The 24,476-nt window shown below is 29.0% G+C and overlaps 3 protein-coding genes across 8 annotated transcripts in view; 1 reads left to right on the forward strand and 2 right to left on the reverse strand.

Moving 5' to 3' along the window:
• Positions 1 to 13,073, reverse strand: part of LOC100883803 (SLIT-ROBO Rho GTPase-activating protein 1) — a 117,548-nt gene extending 104,475 nt beyond the window's left edge. The window contains exons 1-2 of one of the 4 annotated variants that reach the window (XM_076531264.1): positions 12,608 to 13,073; positions 12,415 to 12,525 (exon numbers count right to left, since the gene is read on the reverse strand). In XM_076531264.1, the coding sequence (XP_076387379.1) occupies positions 12,415 to 12,493 (79 nt within the window). In that variant the 5' untranslated portion in view covers positions 12,494 to 12,525; positions 12,608 to 13,073. Of the gene's footprint in view, positions 1 to 12,414 lie in introns of all 4 variants that reach the window. The other 3 variants (XM_076531263.1, XM_012283126.2, XM_076531271.1) reach the window with 3 other exon arrangements.
• LOC100883135 (intraflagellar transport protein 74 homolog) overlaps positions 1 to 18,617 on the forward strand; it is a 53,872-nt gene extending 35,255 nt beyond the window's left edge. Inside the window, exons 1-3 of one of the 3 annotated variants that reach the window (XM_012283124.2) lie at positions 14,665 to 14,857; positions 16,189 to 16,435; positions 16,760 to 18,617. In XM_012283124.2, coding sequence (XP_012138514.1) covers positions 16,263 to 16,435; positions 16,760 to 18,284 — 1,698 coding nt within the window. In that variant the 5' untranslated portion in view covers positions 14,665 to 14,857; positions 16,189 to 16,262 and the 3' untranslated portion in view covers positions 18,285 to 18,617. Of the gene's footprint in view, positions 1 to 14,664; positions 14,858 to 14,995; positions 16,111 to 16,188; positions 16,436 to 16,759 lie in introns of those variants that run through there. The other 2 variants (XM_003702338.3, XM_076531273.1) reach the window with 2 other exon arrangements.
• Positions 18,251 to 21,552, reverse strand: LOC100882802 (leucine-rich PPR motif-containing protein, mitochondrial). Its single transcript, XM_003702335.3, has 3 exons — positions 18,726 to 21,552; positions 18,474 to 18,627; positions 18,251 to 18,405 (listed from the first exon to the last, which is right to left on the reverse strand). Exons 1-3 carry the CDS (start codon positions 21,399 to 21,401, stop codon positions 18,311 to 18,313), a joined length of 2,925 nt encoding a protein of 974 aa, XP_003702383.3. The 5' UTR covers positions 21,402 to 21,552; the 3' UTR covers positions 18,251 to 18,310.
• Between the last annotated feature and the right edge of the window lie 2,924 nt (positions 21,553 to 24,476).

Here is a 24,476-nt window from a genome sequence, read left to right on the forward strand (position 1 = left end):
GCATAAGGAAAAGGTTGTCCAGAACCATGTCCCTGACAACATATTAAAAGGACATTAAAATCGTTCGAAGTTGATTTCAAAAATTAATAACAATTTTTCGCTAATATATCGAAAACTAAAGCTTTCCACGAAATTCGTATATGAACAAAATTGTTTAGAATCATGTCCGTGATAAGATATTAAAAGCGCACTAAAATCGAGAAAAGTTTATTTCAAAAGTTGCCGGTTGTTTTGCAATAACAATACTTTGCAATTAAAAAATGAAAAATTCTTTGATAATGGTACCAATGGGGCCTACCACATGCAAAAGGTTTCGTTCCGATCGGTCCACCCAGCTAGGCGTAATCGGTGAACATACATAGAAAAAAAAAAATATATATACTGATCGAATTGAGTAACCTCCTCCTTTTTCGAAGTTGGATAAAAAACGCAATGAATGTAAAAGATACTTTTTAAAACAGAATATCGTTTTTAAAATCGGACCAGTCAACTATAACTTCCTTCAGAAGGTGGAAAGATTGATTTACAAAATGATGTACTTTTGTTATGGTGAGATAATCACAGTTGGTTGAAACCGGAAAGACAACGCAGGTCACCTTTTATCGCTCTTTTATGCGAGTTTGTAATGTTTAACAGATATTTTTGATCAATTTAAATAATTTCCGTGGATATTTTTATAAATTTAAATAATCTCATATACATATGCTGGAAATTCTGTTGAATTAATTAGCGTACTTATAACATACAGATATTTAAAAGCGGTGAAAATTTCAGTTTTTGACTCATTTCTGGAAAAATATATGTATAGGTTCTTTTATGTCTGTTTTTTATTACTACATCAATTGATTTCGATGAAATTTTCACACGCCAGTTTAATACACAATTCGAGGCTCTAGCGGCCTAAAATTCCAGGAACCATGCATTAAACGTGAGCCAATCACACGCGCAATTTCTTTATAGGCTGTTTGTTTATTAGTTGGACAAGCCACGCTTGTTAACAAAATAGGTTACGCGCATGCGTAAGTAAGGGTTATCGCCCATTAAACAGCGTAACATGAAAATAACACGAAACTGACATTAATATATTTATATTATTAACGCACATTTCGGTACAACAAAGGTTGTTTTTGGTTAACGATAAATGTAAATAGAGGAATTTCCTATCTTCCTCAAATCAACAACTATTAAAATGGTCATATGACCTCTTTACAAATGCCCTATGTTAAGTTACAAAATTTGTTAAAGTAGTTTTCTTGAAATCTATGTTGATTTTTATGAAGATAAAACATTATTATTTATAATTTCATCTTTAATTTAAAAAGAAATGTGCATTATACGTTAGTAGATTTAGTGTTAACTACCCATTTTCATAATCATTTGCAGGTTTTTAAATTTGCACATTTCCAAATTCGAGAATTTTAATATTTCTTAAATCCCAAATCTCTGAATTTCCAAATTTCCAACCTGCTAAGTTTAATAATTTCCTAATTCTTAAATCTGCAAATTCATAAATTTAATATTCTCCTTAGTTTGAAATGTTCACAGTCTCAAATTTTCAAATTTAAACATTTCCAAATCCCTATTTTTTCAAATCTACAAATCTCGAAAATTGTAAAAGATTCTAAACTTTCAAATTTCAAACTCTTCAAATTCCCAAATGTTCATATTTTCAAATTTCCAAAATTCCAAAATAATAATTTAGAAAAATGTTTAACTTTCGAAATCCTCGAATCAAATTTCTAAATAGCTATATTCTTAAATTCTTATATTAAAAACTCTTAAATTATGCTTATATTCCTAAATTCCCAAATTCCTACATTTCTGAATTTAAAATATTCTATATTTTTTAATTTTCTCCAAGGGAAATCAGATGTGCTCTCGAGTGTACGTGAGTAGTGAAGTTATTCTGCCAGTTGCAAATTATGTAATTATGTATGTATAATTACGAGGATGTATTGAAGTTGATCCGATACCGTTCAGGTGTCATGTTGTTAAGTGGACGATAATCCTTATAAGCATAAGCGATAGCAGTTCTTATCGTGTGTTGAGCGTGCGTTCCTTTAATTTACAAAAGATTATTTCTATATTTTTATTGCAGATTCGCATAAAAAAATTGTAAAAAGCACATTTTGTTATTTACTTAGCGGGTTTTTTTTTCTTTTTAAGTAACGACAGTATGTGATTAACTCGTTCAAAAAAATTTGAATCCTACAGTCTGTTTTTAAAGAAAGTTATTATTCAAATAATGCATGCATATTGAATATTTTTTTATCTCTTACATGTTTAATTAATAATTCCACTCATTCATTTAATAGTGTAAGGGATTCGAATTATAAAAATTTTATTGCTCAAGAAACAAAAAATGGTCACTGAACTATGTACAAAGAAAGACATATTGTGGGTGACACGATGGTACGCAATTTCTGCTCGAAAAGATAGACAGAACTATGGAAAATATTAATGACGTTATTGTATTTATTTAATGGATAATTTAAGATGAAATATGATCGAAGGTCTAAATTTTGGAGGAAGAATATACAGATGTGCATAAGTGGTATAAGAAATGGAACTATTTAAAAGGAACAGTTATAGCGAAATAACTCAATTGTTTGAAGAGTGACCGATGGCTTGAATTGTTATTTAAATGTATATACATATAATTAGCAAATATAATTTACGTTTGATAGTAATATCTAGTTTATTGATTATAATAATTTATTTAAATAACATATGAAGATCTTAATATTGAAAACATTAAGTAAATTATTGAAACTTTTTAAATATTTACAAATGCGTTAAAAATTAATCTTGTGTTGAAATTATAATGTCTTCTTTAAACTATTTGAATTAGTAATTTAAGTTTTGAGTAGAAATAATAATAATAATTTTAAAATAATAATAAAATAGAGCAAAGAATAATAAAATTAATCAATACACATATAAAAAAGAATATTAGATATTATATTCTTTCTATCTTCTAAGCCTTAGAATCTAAGGTGTTATATCAAGATATGATGAGATCAAATCGTAATTATTAAACGTCACTAGATAATGAACTTAAAAATCAGTACGGTAAAGGAACTTATGTTTTTCTAATCGTTTCTCGATACGTATGATGCAATAACTATCAAATTATCAAAGCGCATTTAAAATATAATAATACAAATAAAAAATATAATATACAAACAGTAATAATGTCTATGAAAAATTTTGAATATCTTGTTAACGCACTCAAAGCATTAAAAACTGTAAATAATTACAATGATAACAAAATCAGAAGTGCAAGTAAAATATAACAGTATAACAAATTACGCATAAGCTTATTATAAAAAATATTAATACTTTATATGTATTGATGTTAAAAAGAATCTGTATAGAGAGTATACCAACTTCTAAATCTTACTATATCTAACATCAAGGACAATATGCACATATATGCGATATAGTTTTTTTTTAAGATTTTCAAATTGTCAGTAAGTATTAAAAATGCATATATCGTTAATGATAATTATATATACTAGTAAAATAATTCAAAATTACTAGAAAATATTTGGAAAAGTCCAGTTAAAAATCTTGCAATACGTCACATTATGTAAACTTGATCATTTTCAGTGAAACATCCTTGATGCTAAATACTATAATACGATTACATAAGTAGCTATTAATTCAATTTTAAACATCATATAATTTCCCATTTAGACAAATCTTATTTAAACACGTTTAAATGTTAAAATGTTTTTATGTTGGAAAAATATATGCCATTTTATGTATAACATCTTGCATTTTCTATAACAAGAATTTGTACGAATTTTACAGTTAAACTACAAAAGATTCTTATAGCTAAAAGTTTGGCCCACTTTCAAAATAGAATTCGGATTTATAATCAATGCATGAAATCATATAATAATCAGTTAATCGATATTGCAAAATATTACAATTTACTATTCAATTGTAAATAATGTAATTTACAAATTCTTTAAACGTTATTTAGTATTCATTAACGTTCATTAAAATGTCGTGTTTTCACGTTATTGAGCTTTCAGAGATAATATAGAATTGATATTGAAATAAGAACGACATTGGTCGATAATTATTCACCACTACTGTAGCAGCGTCAATGAAATAATACATTATTCCATTGAACCATTTGGTTGACCTAGCCCACTTGCAAATAGGCAGAGTTCAGAATGCATTTTTTATACGTGCTTTTATAATACTTGCAGGCTTCATTCTCTGAACGAACCAGAACGATCTCTATTCTGTAGTCATTCTCTGGTGACCAGAACAAGTAATAGCCATACCTGTACAATAATGTATAAATTCTCTTAAGGCTAAAAATTAAAAAATTTTTATTTTCCAATTATAAATGAGTGCAACAAAAAATTAGGAAAATAGATTATATTATATTTTAATTTCATAGAGTGTAATGGAAGATAGTACAGAAATGTCAAAGTACAAAATACAATAAAAGAAAAATACGAGAAAGTATAAAGCACAATAAAAAGCAAAGAAAGTGAAAGTATAAAGATAGTTCTTTATAAAAAATATATATATTTTTTCTATGCTTAGAATACAGTAAAAATAAATGTGACATTCAGATATTTTTGGCAAATTACTTAAATTTTACTTTAGTTACTCAAATATAGTTTGGCATCATTTGATATTAGTATAGATAGAAATACTTTTAGGTGAGGACAAAAGTATTCTTACACTTGAAATATGGAAATAAAAATAACAATATTTTCTATATTATTAAGTATATACACTGCTCAAAAGAAATATGGCATAGAAAAATTTTAGGCAAAAATTGGCCAAATTTGACTGATGATAACTCCGTGAAAAATCATCGCAAAGTTATGCTCTTTTTTTTAAATTAAAGCTTGAGATCTCTACTTTAAGACCATGTAGTTTGATTTTAAATTTGATGCATCCCTACCACAATAACACCGTAAATGTGAGGTCATGTTTGCAATATTGAAAATTACAAAGTTTGACGAAATGCATGGACTTGCCACATTTTTTTGGGGCGATACTGTTTATAGCAGCATAAAGTACAAACCTTCATCTTTAATTTCCAGTATGTGAAAAACCGCTACCATTTTTTTCTGCAAAGATACAGAACTTTAAAGAAACCCTTGCATTTATGGCATATATCGCCGGCATTAGCATTACCCGATATGCACGTCGGAGAGGTTGCTGGACAGATTTTGCACATTATATGGCTCTGACAGGAGCCTTTTCTGTGTGTATTTCTTTTGATTTCCATATTTCTTTTGAGCAGTGTATTAAGTCATATATAGTTGTATATTAAACATTACACTTACAGCAACAAATGACCCAAAACAATAACATCATGTAGTAACTTGAAATGACTTGAAATTCACGAGATTATAAGAAATCGCCGGGACAGAAGTATTCATACATTATCATTTATATTGATAAATATAACAGTTGCGATGGCATCAGGATATTTTGATTAATGTAACCATTAGATTAGATGATGTTATGTTAGTGTAGCCAGTAGTAATCGTGGCAAACACACTTTAACACTAATATTTGCAACAAGAGGAGAAACCGCAATGAAACAACATTAGAAGAAAAAAAAATTGTTATACGGTTACATGAAAAAGGTAAATTACATAGAAATAAATCAGAAATACTAAAAAGAAGTCGATCGACTTCTAGTATAGATCGACGAACTAGTATAAAAAAGAAGGAATATTGCGGAATAAAGATTCGTCCAAACTATTAAAGAAAAACCAGATACCAATGCATCTAAAATTGCAGCACACCTTAAAGAATATATGTTGAAGGAAATTTACCCTAAAACAGTATAAAGAGTGCTGCATCAGGCCAGATACGAGGTGTGACACAAAAGTAACGAGACTAGTCCAATAAATCATTGTACCTTCAGAATCAGTTCTCCGTGACATTATCACCTTCAAAGTAGTCCCCTTCAGCATTCACACACTTTTGCATTCGGTGCTGCCATTGCTGGTAACAGTTCTGGAACGTGGTTTTTGGAAGTCCTTTCGGGAGATTCTCCGTTTCTGCCTGAACCTCTTCAACTGAGGTGAAATGGGTTCCCATTAAGCAAAATTTAACTTTAGGAAATAAAAAAAAGTCGCATGGAGCCAAATCAGGTGAATAAGGAAGATGCCCCAACACAGTAATATTTTTACTAGTCAGAAACTGCTTGGCAGACAGTGTCGTGTGAGCGGGTGCATTGTCCTGGTGCAACAGCCATCCATTGCTTCACTACTGTGGCCTTTTTTTCCTAATTTTTTCACGAAGTCTTTTTAGTATTTCAATGTAATAGTGTTAGTTAACAGTCTAACCACTGGGAAACCACTCAATCATTACAGTTCCATTAATGTTGAATTTTGATTTTGACATGCGTGCTTTTTTGGGTTTTGGGGATCCTGGAGACTTCCACTCCATTGACTGGCGCTTACTTTCTGGGTCATAGGTAAAAATACATGTCTCATCACATGTTACAAAAGATTTCAACAAATTTTACAAGCAACTTGATGTTTATTCGCTTTTCGGTTTTTACGTTAGACATTTTTCCGGCAAAATGCAGTTGCACGTGTTCACTAAACATCACAATACTTCCAAATGGTATGACCAATTCAATCGAAATTGGCAATATGGATAAAGGAGGCATGTGGGATGATGCCACAAAAACAATTGCTGCTAATTACATTGTTTTTTCAAGCTACAGACATAGTCTCGTTACTTTTGTGTCACACCTCGTATAACAGTAGAGTTGCGAGGAAGAAACCACTCAGAAGCAAAGTAAACGAAAAAAGGAAATTATAATTTTGAGAACAATACATAAATGCTAGCAAAGACTTTCGGAAAAACGTAATATTTTCCGACGAATCAAAATTTAATATTTTTGAGTCGAACGATAATAAAAAAGTTTGACGGAAAGCTAATACTCAATTGGATTTCCAAAATATGCAACCAACGACGAAACACGAAGACGGAAGTGTGATGGTGTGGGGACCTATTATTGCTTCTGGAGGCGGCAATTTAGTGATAATAGATCAAATAATGGATAAACATTTATATTTAAATATTTTAGAAGAAAATTTACGAAATAGTGTAGATGAATTAGAATGAATTAGATTTACAAATTACATGAATTTTATTTTCAGCAAGACTGTGATGCGAAACATACAGCCTATATGTATAGTACATTTGTGATTGTTAATACCAATACTCCCCACAGGTTAGCAACTCTTCCACAATTGCTTAACTTAAATGCTATTGAACATGTATGGGCGAAACTAGAAAACAATGTGCGAAATCATGATAATATAACGTTGAAAGAACACTTGAAAGAAATATTAAAAAAAGAGAATGGTGTAATATAGAACCTTACTTCATTAAAAGTTTAGTGTTGTCAATGCCTGATATATTACGTGAAGTGATTTGCCAGAAGGGTTATCATACAAAATATTAATTTATAAAATTCCTGCTAAAATAATTGTAACCATAATTAAATGTACGAATACTTTTATCCCGGCGATTTCTTCCAGTCTCGTGAATTTCAAGCTATTTCAAGTTACTACATGATGTTTAAATGTAATGTTTAATATACAGCTATATGTGATTAAATATACTTAATAATATAGAAAATATTGTCTCTTTTATTTCTATATTTCATGTGCACAAATACTTTTGTCTTCCACTGTATCTATGTGCATACATATAGATATAAAAGAAATGTGAATGATGAGATAATATTAATTTTGACGGAGAGACAAAATACATTTACAATCACCACGAAAAAATAAAAATTACAAAATTATGAGGTGAATGTTACAATATGTATAAATTCTACAATCAAGTCTATCAAAAACGTATATACGATGATTTAAATAAAAAAAATTCGAAAACGGAATTAAAGAAACATATTATAGTTCATTATTTAGAAGTAATTATTTTTTACCTATCCACGCATGCGTTGAATATTACGCGACAAAATAAGTATTCCAGAAAATTTTTGTTTTATTTCCATAAATTGAACTTATATATCGTCTAAATACTAGTGTGATATTGAAAGTGAGCAACTACATTGTTCTTCTCTAATTAAATAAATCGCTATACATAATAAATAATTTAATTTTTATATTTTATTATTTTTAATTGTTATATCTTTGTTCATTCAAGAATTAGAATACAATACAAAATTTTACATTTTTCTCATTTTGTGCAAATTTTCTTAAAATATAAAGCCTAATTGTTAGAAATTATGTGTCCGACTCAATGAAATAACACGCGTACAACGATACCGCTTTATTCACCTTATTTCATTAATAAACTCTTGGCAGTTTCTGAACAACATGTGACATTTTCCTTCTCAAGTTCATGACCTGTTTTATACATACTTATTAATATTTTTTCAGAATATAAGTGCAAACGGTTATATGTGAGAATAAAGTTCCAATACTCGAGTATAAATGTTTATTCAAGAAATATTTCGTTTATCAGCAATATTCTTTTACTTATATATTAGCTATATAGAATTTAACAATTAACATTAACAATAAACGTTATATCAGTTTCTGTTTTGAAATAAACTTTAAATTAATAAATTGAAAATTAAGATTTTAAGAATTATTATTTTTTCGTTTAAATTATTCATCCATTGTTTAAAACTTGAATATTTATATGTGTAGAAACATTTTCTTTACCAATTTAACAGTAGTGCATGTGGGTTTTATTTATATTTCAATTGCTACAAAAAACTTAAAATATTAGAGCAAATTTATCCACCAAATGAAAATTCCTTCCAAATTTTTACCTGATTGTATTTCCAACACAATCAGTATCAAAATAAATACTAACTTTGTAAAGCATAATACGTGATAATTCTCGAGTATGTATTATGTATATCGAACGACTACTTTTTCCCTACCACCATTTTAGCATGGAAGTCAATCGTCCTCGGTATTATACATATGTATAACAATTGATCATCATTACAAACGAATTACTCGACCAATTTCCAATCCATTTGTTTAAATTAATAGTTAGTTTGTAATCGTGCCATGTATCCACATTAAAGCTTATACACGCTACGAGTTAACTGATCTAACAATAATAAAGGATATACACTGTTCCTTCATAATGTCTTTGTTATATCCTATCGGAACTTCATCGTTAATGAGCTGAACTGAAAATGGATAGCTGGCACACACACACACACGTGTGAAAGAAATTACACCGCCCTAGACACGTATGTTACATCACATAACTAGGAAAGCTGGATAAATATTAGGGTTATATTTATAGACAACGAACACAGGTTAGTCATGTAGTAACAAAAATTATCAGGCTTAAAAAAATGATCTTTTCATTTTGAAATTGTATATGTAGTAATAATGTAACATTTGGAAAAGAATGTGTGACCATATAAGATAGATATTCGTTGAGTCTGAAAGTGGTACATGTGTTCGTAAAAACATCTGTCGCAGAAAGCAGGAAACGTGGTTCATTTTTAGTTCTTTGTTTCTTCCAGATTTCTCATGTAAATTTATCTCTAAAATAAGTTTAAAAAATATGTAACTTCCCTTCTTTATTCTTTCGCTAACATCAGTTTTCATGTTTATGAAATTGCAAATTACTGTAATTAATATTTGCTGAAATATTCAAAAAGATTGGTACTTCATGAACATAGAAAATGTACAAGCAAAAACTATTTAATTTGCTAACAAATGAATTCAAATTTAAAGAAAGAGATATTTAAATATTTATGCAAAAGCAATAGTTTAAAATATATCAAATATATGCTACAATCTGTGGTAACGAATGATTTAGAAGGCCGCCAAAAAAAAAAACACGAAAAAGCTATTAAAAAATTATTTTTCAATTGTTTTATAACCTGATTTTGAATGCGATGCAATATATTTTTCAAACTGTCTAATGTCAAAATTTATAAAAATCATTCACATAAACATATTTGCGCTTTTATAAGTATTACATTCCTGACTCCGAAAATATCTATCTAGTAAACAAAATTTGTAAACATGTTTAAAATCTATCACACCTAGCATGTCTACCTCTGCATTCTAACGCCTCGCACCGGTGAGACGCTAAAATCGATATTGAAACGGACAATGTTGCAACTGTGTGAACGGACATAAACACAAAAATCAAAATGCACAAAAGAAACGGTAGACGCAAGCACGCACGACACGTGGAGGGGGTTCCCTGTGAACAACACGAATGTACGCATGCGCGTAAGGGAATGAAAGAATACATAACCACACATTCAACACACGATATGCTGAAAATGTTTTCTAGCGTGTGCATGTATTCGCAGAACAGGGGAAGAGAGCAAAGAAAGAAAGAAAGGAATAACGTATATTAAAATAAAATCAACCGAAATTTTTTAAATGAAAATAGAGGGATGGGCATCGAGACACGTTCGTCTGAGAATTTTTAATCGAACCGAATAGGAGTGCCTGTAGCGTACAGAATGTGATGCGTAATTTTATCGTTCAAATCTATTTATTGCAATTTAAACTGAAGACAAAAACCAAATTTAGGTTACACTTGAAATTCAAACACGAATAAAAAGAATCGAATGAGAACATTAACTGTTACATTCTATTTTGACCGGCTCCTTTAGCAATAATATGTATCGGCAATTAATATCAATACCACTAATGCATAACATTCTTTATTTATAGTGATAAAGTAAATTTAATAAATTGTTGTCCCCAACAGTATTGGGTTCAATACATTAAATATTAAATATATAATATATTATGATTAATGTTGTTTATTGGTAATATAATTTTATTTGAGTCTCGATCCAGTACGCTAATAAACTACATTATTGATACTAAATATCACGAACGAGTACGTGTTTAAGACAAGGGATAATGGAATGATAGGTATAGTTGACAATGCAAAGTATGTATGTGAGAACGTAGAATGCCATGAAACCTATCCCTGTTACTTCCCACGACTTTAATATGCAGACGAGGCAATTTCAAGTATGGTGTGCCAACAGTTCAACTGAAAGACGTGCAAATACCTCAATTTATTCCATCGAAGGCAATTAGTGCTACACGATTATTCTATGATTTCGTAAAATATATTTTTCTTATAAACATGTCAATGGTAATTTTTTATTGGCATGATTAATATATAAATAAAAAAATGTAATATAAAAATTTACTATTTAAAACGAAATTTATTATACTAACAAAATTTTCTAAGCGGGTTATATGTTAATGATTTATATATATATCTGTGATAAATTGCTAATTCTTTATAGAAAAGTTGGAATCTCATAATTTACGCTATACGTTGGTATAACATCTTAACCATTACTTATTAAACCGCGAGTAAATAGGAATGTCTAACGCAACCTTTATAAGCATCAGCATTCCACAGAAGGTGTTATGTTATAGTATAGGCACCATTTACTTTTCAGTACAATGGTTTAAACTGATAACGACGAAAAAAACTACTAATATTTGTAAAACATTTTTATTCGCTAATAATATGCATTCTACATTTGTTATATGTCGTAAGTACAAATGCATCGTTTTTAAAAAAATAAATACATACATGATAAAATTTAGGAGAATAATTTTGGTCTCGTAATATCGGATGCTATGTTGCAAAAATATCGCTGCATTTCATACTTGCACGGGTATTTTCTAAGTAAATATTGCGTCGTGAAAGCAAAAAAATAAAATCTTTCTTCAAATAACACAATCGACATGTTCACGTTATTCCATGAAGCCTAGTACTACTGTACACGCACCATCGATTACGTGCTATAAGATTTTCTAACATCAAATTGCTAAGCTTTTCCTGCATTCCACATTTTATTTACATATAAAAAGATATGCATATTTTTTACACTACTAATGATCAATAAAAACAGAGATTATATCTGCTTTATCAATCAAATAAATACATACGCTCTGTATCCATTTAATGGATATTAATATATATTTTTTCAAATGAATTTTGACTTTGTTCAATCCACGACTAAATTTCCACGACCTTCCTTAAGCAAAGTGTATGTATAATTTGTATCGAATAATAAAGATGAAAAAAATGTTTATATTTTCGTAAAATAATCTTGAAAGCTTCTCTAACCATAAAAACATTTTGATCGCAATAAACTCTATAAATAAACAATAATTTAAAATCATTAAAATTAGACAAAGCAAGCTTGCGATCGGATATGTCAACAAACATATCACAGGATACGCCACTTACAGAAAAATAAACTTTCTTTGCAAGTAAAACAAGATAAAAATTAGTGTGTAGAATAAATAAAGGAAGAAAGAGAATGCGCGCGCGAGAATGCGAGAGAGAGAGAGAGAGAGAGAGAGAGAGAGAGAGAGAGATGACAAGAGCGCGATTGTAACTTACTGTTAAAGACGAGCAGCTTCCGCGTGGAGCCAAGCCTCTTGATGGGCGACTTCACACCGTCAATTTCTTCTTCGTCCATCACAATTACCAACACTACCAACAATTTCAACTCTGTTTGAACCTCACCGGATTGTTGATCCTGTTCACTAACGTACAAGCCGATAGTTTCTATAAACGTGAACACATAAAATACCTGTCACAGTTTTATAGCATTCTCGAGCACGAGGAGGTCACCGCTTCGTTGCGGTGAAACCGGTTTACTGTGCAGCGTGTACGCTATTCTATGATCTGCACTAGATGGGCTATCAACGAATACATGTGTCGACCGTATATACAGTAAACGTATTGAATAGAAAAGAAAAAAATGAAAAGATAACTAAGAAGAAATGCCAACACAACGAGCGGGCGAATGAGTGAACGGCGCGGCGGGTCGTTTATATGCGATGGAATAAATTGTAATGCTGCAGATAAACGTGGCTACAACACGACTTACTGTTGTAACATCAATTGCTTTCTGGCTATCCCAGAAGCACACTGAAGATATTCTTGGACTACTGTATATTAATTCGAGTTTGGAGGATCGGCGTCGCTACCGCCGTTACGGTCGCCGCGTCGTCACCATCGTGCATTTGCTACTTGATTGCCACACCGCGTCCCTTTTGTTGCTTAGCAACTGCCCCCAGCAAAATAGTAAAGCCTACTGCCATCTATCGTCACTTTGCATTTTACGTAATTTAAATTTTTTAAATGCATCTACTTTAAAAATCAATAAAAATGATTATGAATCATTTAAATTAAAAAATTAAGGTAAAAAAAAAGTAAAAATTAATTAAAACAATTGAGTGACATTAAATAATATTTCAATACAGAGGTGACGAAATGCAGTAACAGATCGAAGAGTTTCTTAAAAAATGATTAAATCTTGAAAAAATTTATTTGTATTATAAAATAAAATTGAAATAAAATTTTAATTTTACTGGATTTGAGTACTCATATTTTTTTTTTAAATAAAATATTGAATCATACATAATAATGATAATTGTTCCGTTTTTTATAATACATAAATAATTTATTTAGGTCACTATCGAATAGAAATTTTTAATGAATAAAATTCAAATCATACAAAACTGATTCCAAGAGATATTTTTACCATTATTACCATTATTACAAACATTTTATCTAAACATTAGACTTTTAAATTGACTTCACAGTGCAACTAAATCATAATTTGGTATAATATAATTTTCATGTTGTATATAACTAAGGTAAGAAAAAGTAATGTTCTTCAATTTTTGTAAAATTAAGTAGTACATTTTATTTTGCTACTTTCTATCTTGCCTTTAAAAAATGAAAATATATAGTATAAATTTTATTAGATTTTTAAAATTTTAAATTGCATCGGTTGTAATATATTATATAATTTAAATTTAAGAATAAAAAATTGAAAGAGATACCAATTGGTGGAAACCTCTGCTTTATTTTTATACATGTAAACAATAATAAGGAATAGTGACATATATAGAAACATCTGTTTACATGGTTTATTTGAACAAAGTACTTCTTTTCGATCATTAAACTCATAAAATTCAGTATTTTTTATATCTGAAGAAGTTATATATTAGTTAAGTTCAATGATTATGCAACAAAAATTGTAAGCTAAATTAAAATATAAAATAAAATGTATTTTGATAAAATTCTCAAGTTATTGAAATTGAAAACAAGCTCAGGATAGTACGATCATTGAACTCTGCATTTAGTGATTATCACACAATATATATATTTTACTAATATGTCCCTCCAGCGAAAAGTATTAATACTGTATCACTGATGGCAGATATTTAAAAATTTATAATAGTAAACTATTTCTTCCTTAGCTGTTATTCAATGTTTTTTGTTAATATTCTAATCAAATATATATAAAAATACAATTTATTTACATGTTATTTACATAAATTATTATTTATATTGCACTATTTTATATACAAATTTATCTCGTATTTTTCCTCATGCTAATTGTTACTTTCAAGAAATTACACTTATAGAAATTACATTTAGAAACTACATTTATTTTTAATTACACTATTCATAAGTGATATGTACAATTATTTTTAAAAAGAATGATGACAACTGCTTGCTCCTGATACTTGTGAAATAAAAACAATAAAAGCTTTTTTCAATTGAAACTTTTGTTACTCATTCATTTAACGAATGAAACAATTCATCAAAAAATATTATAATTATTACTGTTTCTTTAATCACAAAACATAATTTGTCATGATTCAAATTACATTTTAAATTATATTTGATATTATATTGCAGCTCTAATTTTCATACTTACTGCTGCGAAATATTTTTAATGCTATTTACATGTCCTTTATGATTGATTGGTTGATTAAATCCTGAATGCAAACAATAGCAACAACATATAAACCTGCGAGTAAATGTATGTATCAAAGATTATGTTATTTATTAATAAGTGAAGAAATATGCACTATTGTCTGCAAATAATCCTTTCATATTTGATATGAGTAAATTTTTCCTCAAGGCAAGATTCTTGATCACCAATTCTTTCTTTTTTAAATACTTACTATAGAGTTTAATAATCAATTTTGATTTAAGAAATCCATCTTTTCAGAAGTAATGTGTATATGAAGTTGAACATTTTTAGCATATTTGAAAGATTACTTTGACACTGCATTAACCCATAATTCGTCTAGTGAGTGATCTCGCTGCTTGTGTGCAAATTGAGGTAGTCCTACTGATTGCTACCCGAGGCGGCCGCCATAAGTGTCAAAGTCGGCCGAACAAGTAGCGCGTGGCAATAGAGCGATAATTTTCAAATGTTTCCGACTGTCCTATGTTGTTACAGTTCCTTACTCCGTGTGTTAGCATCAAGTCTTTTGCATTTCGTTAGTTCTGTTTAAATAAACCGAATATAATGTGTCGCAACGTGTTTTGATTCTCTCGTCCCTGCGAGATATTTTCTTTTAATAATTCTATTTCATTATATATTTCAACATTATGTTTATTTTTAAATGTATATTTAATAAACTGCATCAAATACTTTTACATTATAGCGTGATTTTGATGTTTTAAATTAAATATATCCAAAATACCTCAAAAACTAAGAAAATTTAGAAATCTTCCTTTTCTTTTCTCTCCCTTTTTTCCATTTTCTTGATTAAAACACATGTGCATTTATTACTACTTAGATGCGATTTGTGTATAAGTAATTACTTGACAAGACGCGTACACGTATTCGAATAAATGAATTCCTCAATTCAAAATTAACGTCATTAAATTCTATTCAATAAGTATTTTCAAAAAAAAAAAATTGCGACAGAAGAAAAGGTTTCTCAGCAGAATAGTTTACTTTTCTCTGCCATTAACTATTCGCTTTCTATGAATCATACCAGAGAGAGAACATATCTAACCATATACATATTTCTGTCCTTTAGGATTGTTACCAATTATCTTTGCAAAACACTCAGTCCACTATAAATATAAATATGCTATAGATAAAGTTGTTTCTATGGTAACCAATTTCAAAACAATAGGATACCAAATTTTTTAAATACGTTACATTAGTAAAGTTATTTAATTGTGTAATCGTTTATATCATTTATAATTAACAGTATTTGTTGAAACAAAAAAGTATTTTAGGTAAAGTGTTCATAATGCAAAGGCCACAAACGGGTAAAATTTGGTTTTAAAATGAAGTTGACAGATTTTATAAAGTAATGAAGATTAAATTAGAATCTTATATTGTTTCAGGAAGTAACTATCCAGCAACTTCTGGTCAAAATGTACTTACAAGACCATTGTCCGTTTCAATTTTACATAACCAAATGTCAACAGCTAATTCACGGTCAAATACAATTAGTACAAATAGTTCAGGGCATTTAAATGTAGGATTTCCCACAATTGGTTATATGAATATAAATGTTATGGAAAGACCAATTACACAACATGGGGTTGCAGCTATTAGGCCTGGAACTGGTAGGGGAATGCCAATAACAAGGTATATAAATTTACATAATGCTAAAAACTCATAATTATATTATTATTATATTATATTATGTAAGTAGCAGAAATAATAAAACTTAATATAGTCTGTTCACGTTGAGTCATAAATTATAAATAAACACATGCAACATTATTCATGTAGGATAAAGGCATTTTCATAATTTTCGTATATAGAAAAGTATGAATGTAGACTTGTTTTACAAAATTATATGAATTTGTTGTCTCTTCCATATGCAGTAATACATGAAAATTTTGTTTACAGCTGGTAACTTAACTCACAGTTTTTAAAACGATTCATAATTTAAATTTCTATTTATAGGCAAATTCAGGATAAGAGATACTATATTGGACTTGTGCAATTAAAAATAAGGGAATTAAATCAAGAAATTGCTGTTATTATGAAAGATATTGAAGATCAAAATAGAGAAAGGGCTACTTATATACATTATGACAAAAGGGCCAAAGACTTAGCAACTGAATTAACAATTTTGCAAGGGCAGCTAGCAGATTATAATATTGTTGTGGATAAGATGACTTCTGACATTGGAAAAGAAATCATTGAACAAGAAACTGAGGAGCTTGCAACAAAAAACGAACATAATCTATTAAAAATTGAAAATATGTATGAAGAAAGAAAGCAATTAGAGAACAAGTTAAGTAAAATAGAAGAACAATTAGAAAATGAGAAAAGAAAAACTGAACGACTTGTGGAAAGTATGAATGATAGTACAAGAGAAAAATATGAAGAATTATTAAAAGAAAAAGCAAGCTTACAAGAAAAAACAACTAAGATGCAACAAGAGTTAGATAAATCATATAAAGAACAACTTTATTTGGAAGAAGAAATAGCATTATCTCCTTTAAAACAGGAAGCAGTTAAATTACATCTCAAAATTATTGAAACAGAAGAGAAAAGGAATAAGTTGCAGGAGAAAGTAAAACATAGAATTTCACCAGATGAAGAAAGAGAAAAACTATTACAAAAAATAAAACAAGAAAATATGGACATAGCAGCAGCAGAAGCACAATTAACTGAAAAAAAGAAACAAATACAAGAAGCTGAACAAAAACTCGAACAATTGGAAACTGATATAGAAGATACTCAATCTGAAAAACAAATAAAGTATAAAGAACTTCGTAAACGAGAAGAAATTATAGAACAATTTATGATTACTTTTGAACAAAATAAACAGGATGAAACAATTAAATTGCATAAATTAGAAGAAACAATTGTTGAATATTTAGGAAATATTTCAAATATGATAAACGTTAATATTAATTTCAGAGGAAGCGACGAGATAGCTATCTTAAATAATTTACCTCCTTTTAATGAACATGAGTATATTAATAACGGACAAAGCTTTGAAAATTTATCAAAAGATAATTTGAGATTGCAACAAATTTTAAGTGAAATGGAGATGTTAGAAACAAAACTTAAAACAGAATCTGATGATCTTAATGAAAAAATGAAACAAGAGGAAAAGAAATTAATAACATTAGAGGATTTAGATAGCTTAAAAACTAAGTTGGCAATAAAACAAGGGCAACTAACAAAAGAATGCGAACAGTTAAAGCAGCAGCAGGCAATGCATGAACAAGAACTTAAAACAATTCAATTTGAGTATAATGAAATAAAACAACGATTAAAAAGCAATGATGAATACAATCAAATTAATATACTACAAAATACAGTGGAAAACTTAATAGAAGAACATAAAAAAATTGAAAATTTTATACAAAACCAAAGACAACGTAGCAATTATGGTCCAGTGAAAACAGATGTTTTGAATTCAATGAATAGCTATAATACTTTGTTAAAGCAAAACTTAAAACTTATTTATTAGATAAGATTTTTCTGTATGACTTTTTTTTATCGTACATTTGATGTTAATAATTTACATTTTATATCTTTTTCTTTCATCCATTTCTTTAATTCCATGGCACGTTCGTAATCATTCCGTTCATCTGCGTATTAATATAATCAGTTATAAAATTTTATATAAGTATTATAAATCAAACACGACATTACTTACCGCATATTTTTAGTGCTAAATGACATATGAACTCCAAATTTATTTTTGTCGTATCTTCAACACTTTCCAACATGTTCAATGTAAATGTTATAATCACATCAGTTTTTAAAAATTGAAGTTGATGCAATAAAAGATCCTCTCTTATATAGTTTTTCTAAGAGAAATAAATTATAACCTTTTTGTATATTTTGTGTATTTTTAAGATCAATGTGCTACATATAATTGCAATTAAAATAAATATTAATGTAATACCTTTAATAAAGATTGTAATTCTTTTATTTTGTTACATGCACCAAATGCTATTGCCAAATTCACATCTGCTATTTCTTTTCCACTCGCTTTTACTATGAGATCATAAATATTTTGCAGAAGATTCCAGTTTGGTGAAGAAGAGTCTGAAATCGATTCCAATATTTTTATTAAAAGTTCTTGTTTCGCAGGGGTTCTCTTTTGTTGTTCAGCACAAAGTTTGAAAACGTCTATAGCTGATTTTACATCATCTCTCAATATGTAAACAAGAATTAAATATTTGAGAATATTATCAGAGCCTGCACAATATCCTCGTTCCACAAGAAGATTTATCATTTTTGCAGTATAACTACTAGTATCTTTTGTGACTAATAAATCTAATAATTTTCTGATTGATGTCTCTGACTTTGGTTTTTGATTAACTGTACATGTATTTATGACATTAAGAGCTTCATCTATTTTATTGCACTCTATTAATAATGTAGCATAGTGTATAATCTTAAAATTATCAATTTGAAACTGTGGAAATTCAGATTGAAATTCACATAGTGTAAGTGAAGCTTCATCAAGCATTTTATTTCTTACAAAATAATCTAATAAACATAATTTCATTCCTGGTGTCCATTTAAAATTCTTGTCATTAAGTTCTGTTACAATTTCATTCACTCGTGTATCATTTTGATTACAAAACATCATTAATAATTTTCGTAGAACTCCTCTATAATTTTTTCCGTCAGACTTAAGTTCATGAAAATGCGAATATAATTGTTCTGGACTCATGAATTGTGGATGAATAAGGGTTTTATAATTATAATTATCCATAACAGTTGCAGCCATTTTAGAAATTAAGTTTAAAATATAATTCTTTTTAGAAAAAGGGTTTTCGATAATTTTATCTTTTATATATTGCATATCAGAAGGTGGTATTACTGTTTTATAATGACTCATTTCTATAATAAATGTAGCTATATCATTTAAGTCATTCGTACTATGGCTTAGGAGCTTTTTTAAAAATTCTACAGCAAACCCATTACCATTATAACATGACTGAAATAAAAAATCTATACAGGAATTAATGTCTTTTGATTTTGTATAACTAGAATATATAGAATCTAACAAATTGTTACAATGTATCTTTTTCTTGTAAAAAGAACATACAGTTGAACTTTCCTTCAATCTACCAGAATTTAATAAAAATGTTACAAAGGGCATTATTATATCTTTAACTGGCACTCCATTATTCAATAATTTTCGAACTGTAACAATTGGATCACTTGTATCAACGTATGGAAATATATAATCCGTAAGTGTTTCAGAGTCTATTTTGACATCTAGAGCTGTCATCAGCTTAATAATTGAATAAATATGAGTTTCTCTGTCATGTACATTTTCATTTAAAAAGGAAGGCCAAAAATAATTACAATTAATAAGAACTCCTCTTTTTTTCATTTCATTAAATATTGCAATGGTTAATGTTTCATTTCTTGTTCTCAAAGATAATAAAGCTGTTTTTTCCAAAATCTCTGAAATACACTGTTCTCTCATTCTCTCCAAATCATTTATAAATTGTAATATAATTTTTTGATCTATGTTTAATTTAATCATTTCTTCTAAGAGATAAAGTGTAAAAGTGTCCTTTATATGTTCAGCTTCATTTCTTATAGGAATATGAGTTACCACCTTGTAAGCATCTAAATAATGCCCTGCATGCACAAGTTGTACAATGACTGAAATGACATTATAATCTTCGACTGTTAATGGTTCCGAGAAAATTATAATATCTGGTATATGTATTCCATGTCCTGATAGACTAAGAAATTTAATAAGTTTCATAATATGTGCCCTAGATGGTTTGTAAGTTGATAGAATATGAGTTAAAGATTCAATATCATTATTTTTCGCATATGCATACATTAAATGTATGTAAGTTGTGGCAGATGGTTGAATGTTTCGTGTTCTCATTAATTTAATAATATCCTCAGCCTTTCTTGTATTTCCATTTATTGCATATGCATATACTAATGCATTATAGATTTTCTTATCATAATGTGAATCAGGTGTTTGTATATCTGCAATCAGACCTTCAGGTTCAGTACAATCAGTTGTGTTTGGTAATATTTGCAGCAAAAGGCAATAAGTATCATATTCCGGTTTAATTCTCATACATTTTAAAAACTCTTTTGTATCAATACGATAATCATTATCAATGTAAGTTTGTAGCAAGGCATGATAATGATCAATTGTTAAATTACAACTGTTTTTCAAGAGGTTCCAGACACGATTAGCTAATTCTTGTCGTATTTTTAAAGGTTCATTGTATAATACATGTCCACAACACTTAAGCAATTTTAAACTTAAAGTTTCTGGTATATCATAAGCATTATTTTCTAAATCTTCAATAACTGATGTTATCACTTTTATGTTTACATTATGGTTATAAATACTTTCATCCAATAAGTTTTCTTTCATTTGAATGCTTTGTACGTTGGTTACATAATTATTATAGTTTAAGGCATTAACGTTTTTCAAATTATATATATGTATAGGTATCTTTATTTTAGAACATAAACTATTACATTTGTAACATAAATCAATTATGCCGAATTGTGAGCCACTTATGTTATGAGCAATTATATATGATGTTTTAAACAATTTTCGCCATTTTATTATTGAAATCATTTTATCAATTTTAAGTTAATCGTGCTAATTTAATTTTTTAAAAGTATTATTATTATTCATTATTAATGTTTAATTTCTTTTAATGTGATGATATAAAAAGAACCGTAAAAATAATTGTAAAACACAATTTTTTCAAGTATATATATACATAAATATTTAAATTATATTTGGTAATATTTATATTTATAACTGTTATTTACTTGTTTATTTCTATTATTATATACTCGTAATAGAAACGATATGTATATTCCATTATTACATGTAGTGACTATAGCACAGTGTAGATCAGAGGCGACACTCTTTGTAGGTACTTTCGATCTCTCGAAAACGCTGTCCCTTTAAATTGCTTGTACAAACGAGCGGGAAAATGAAATCAAGCAAATCTACTTTCATGTCAATCTCTAATAATTTGGAATGTTACCGTGAAAGATCGAAATTGGAGAATGTCGACTTTCACCGGTGAATGTAAACACATACCAAATACGTCGGTGAAAGACCGACGTATTTTATTACATTCTTGTATATTCGGACCCTCACCGGTGTATGTCGACAATCACTGACTAAGTTTCCATCGAGGGTTCAAATCGGGTCAGAGTCGGGTTAGAGTCGGGTTTGAGTCGCGGGTTGGAGTTGCGGCAGGGTTGAACATTACCAACTGCACAAAGTCAACTACCATATTCTGACATGTAAAGGAGAGCAATATTAATTTTACAATATCAAAATAACATACAAAAATTATTTCTCAGATTACAAGATCACTGACAAAAAGTAATAATAACCTCTTCTACACCGATTAATACAACACGTGATACACAATGCAATTTGGATTTGTTATGTTGGCAACACGAACTCGACTCTTGTCGTTTCCATCGAACCCAATTGAACGCTACCCTAAAATTTTGTAGGGTAGAGTTCAACTAAACCTTTGGTGTTTCCACCGTAAAAGCGCTCACCCCAACCCGACTCTGACCCGATTTGAACCCTCGATGGAAACGTAGTCACAGATATGCTCTGGTGGAGGTCCAAAAGAGAGGAGCCGACAAAGAAGCGACTGGCTCTCTCCCGTCAAATCCTGTATTCTACGCGGAGTCAGTCAGCTTTGTCAATCTTATGCAAGCTTTGATGATGCGAGAAACGTTTTCTTAATTTTTTTTCCAATACCGTAATTTATACTGAATGGATACTGCAGTAAATCGTGATATTTTTCTTGAAAAGTTAAATGCATTAATTGCGAGAAAACGAGAAGACAATTGTTTTTATTTTTCTCAAGAAAAGTACTCTAAAATACTTTCTGAAGTGGTTTCTGCTAAAACTAAGTGCAACACATCTTTGGATTACAGACGATTAAAACGTTTTGACGTTTTAAAAATTAATGATGAAAGGAAATTAATTATACCATTAAAATCAGGGGAAATGAATATACAGTATTATGTTACCAATGAAAAATTGTTCAGTATACTATATGAAACTTACGCCAGAATAGGCCACGGAGGAAGAACACGTATGCTTAGAATGAACTATGTGTTTTAAATTCTTGGTTACTCCTCTCAGAAAAAGAGGCGAAAAAGTTATGTCACCCTTGTGACGTTTTATAGCGACTGAATTACGGAGAAGAAAATATAAATCTCCGACATGTTCAACATTCACCATTAGTACATGGTGAATGTCGACATTTACCGGTGTAAGTCAGAAATAAGGGCTTAAAGGGTATTTAGCAAATATTTCGGACATACACCAAGCGACTATGTGAATGTTGACATTCAGCGGTGAAAGTCGACATTCTCCAAATTTCAGTCTTTCACGGTAACATATATGTAATAAATTTTCTATATACATTATAATATTGTCTTTTAAGGTATTTGCATCAATTTGACGACGTTGCAAAGTTGAAAAAGAAAAGAATGTACTAAAATGATTACTCTACAAAATATATTTGAAGAATATGTATTACGGAAATGATTATTACAAATAACTTATAAGAAAATGGAAAACTATACATCACAAGAAATTACAGATGAATGTGTTACAAAGATATGACAAAATATTTATATACATAAAATTAAATTTAATATGTATGAAAGAAATTTTGACATCTAAATACAAAATAATAAAAAGGACAATAAAATATGATTTACAATTTAATCTTAAATAATATAAAATCCTAATATGAATGTATACATTTCGTGATACAAAGGTATGTTGGCGATACAATAGTAATATTGTTATATAATCTGGTTCTAACGCTGAATAGTTATATTTACGTACTACTTGTATTGACTGAAGGTAATCACTTCTACTTTATCAGCCTTACTCGTTTTTTTCGATTGTAGTTTCTAAATTTCCGTTCTGAAATATAGAGTGCACAGTAAGCGACGTCGGTATTTCAGATCTTACGATGCGAACAACAATCTCATGAGTACTTAGTTTCTTGCATGCGATATGTTAGGACATTCTTATTTTTCAGTACAGTGTATTTGGCTTCCGGTTGTACTTCTGAGGGTCTGCCACGCTTTGAAATTTTGCAAGTGAAATTTTGCATTATTATTTACTTTACAACAGTCAGGAACTATGTGTATAATAAAAGAATTTAAAAATCCAACTTTAATGGTTTTGAATTTCCGCTTGTATGGCTTTATTTCTGCTAACACTGTCTGCTCACTAGGAGTGCGACTCTCCCGCCATACTCCTGCTACATCTGGCAAATCATACTAATATCAATTCTTTTTTAAATTTTTTATAGGAAGTCGGTGACGTTATAGCTAATCTATAAACTAATCTTGTCTTTTTTATGTTAAATTATTTTCGCGTTTATGACAGTATCGTACGTTGGTAATATAGGGAATAGAAAATACTTTTTGTGATCATTATTTTTATCAATTTAGGAGCCACTTCTAAAATTTTTGTAAATTCGGTGCATAGAGTCTTCACAAGTAACATTATAACTTTATTTTGCATAAAATCAATATTTGGAAGAATAAATTTTGGCGACTGAAAGAAATTGTTGACGATTTTAATGTCATTCTCTATTTTACCGTTAGAGTATATAATATGTTTGAAATTCAGTATGAAGACAAG

The sequence above is a fragment of the Megachile rotundata genome, chromosome 4 (assembly GCF_050947335.1).
Source record: "Megachile rotundata isolate GNS110a chromosome 4, iyMegRotu1, whole genome shotgun sequence".
NCBI classification, from domain to species: domain Eukaryota; kingdom Metazoa; phylum Arthropoda; class Insecta; order Hymenoptera; family Megachilidae; genus Megachile; species Megachile rotundata.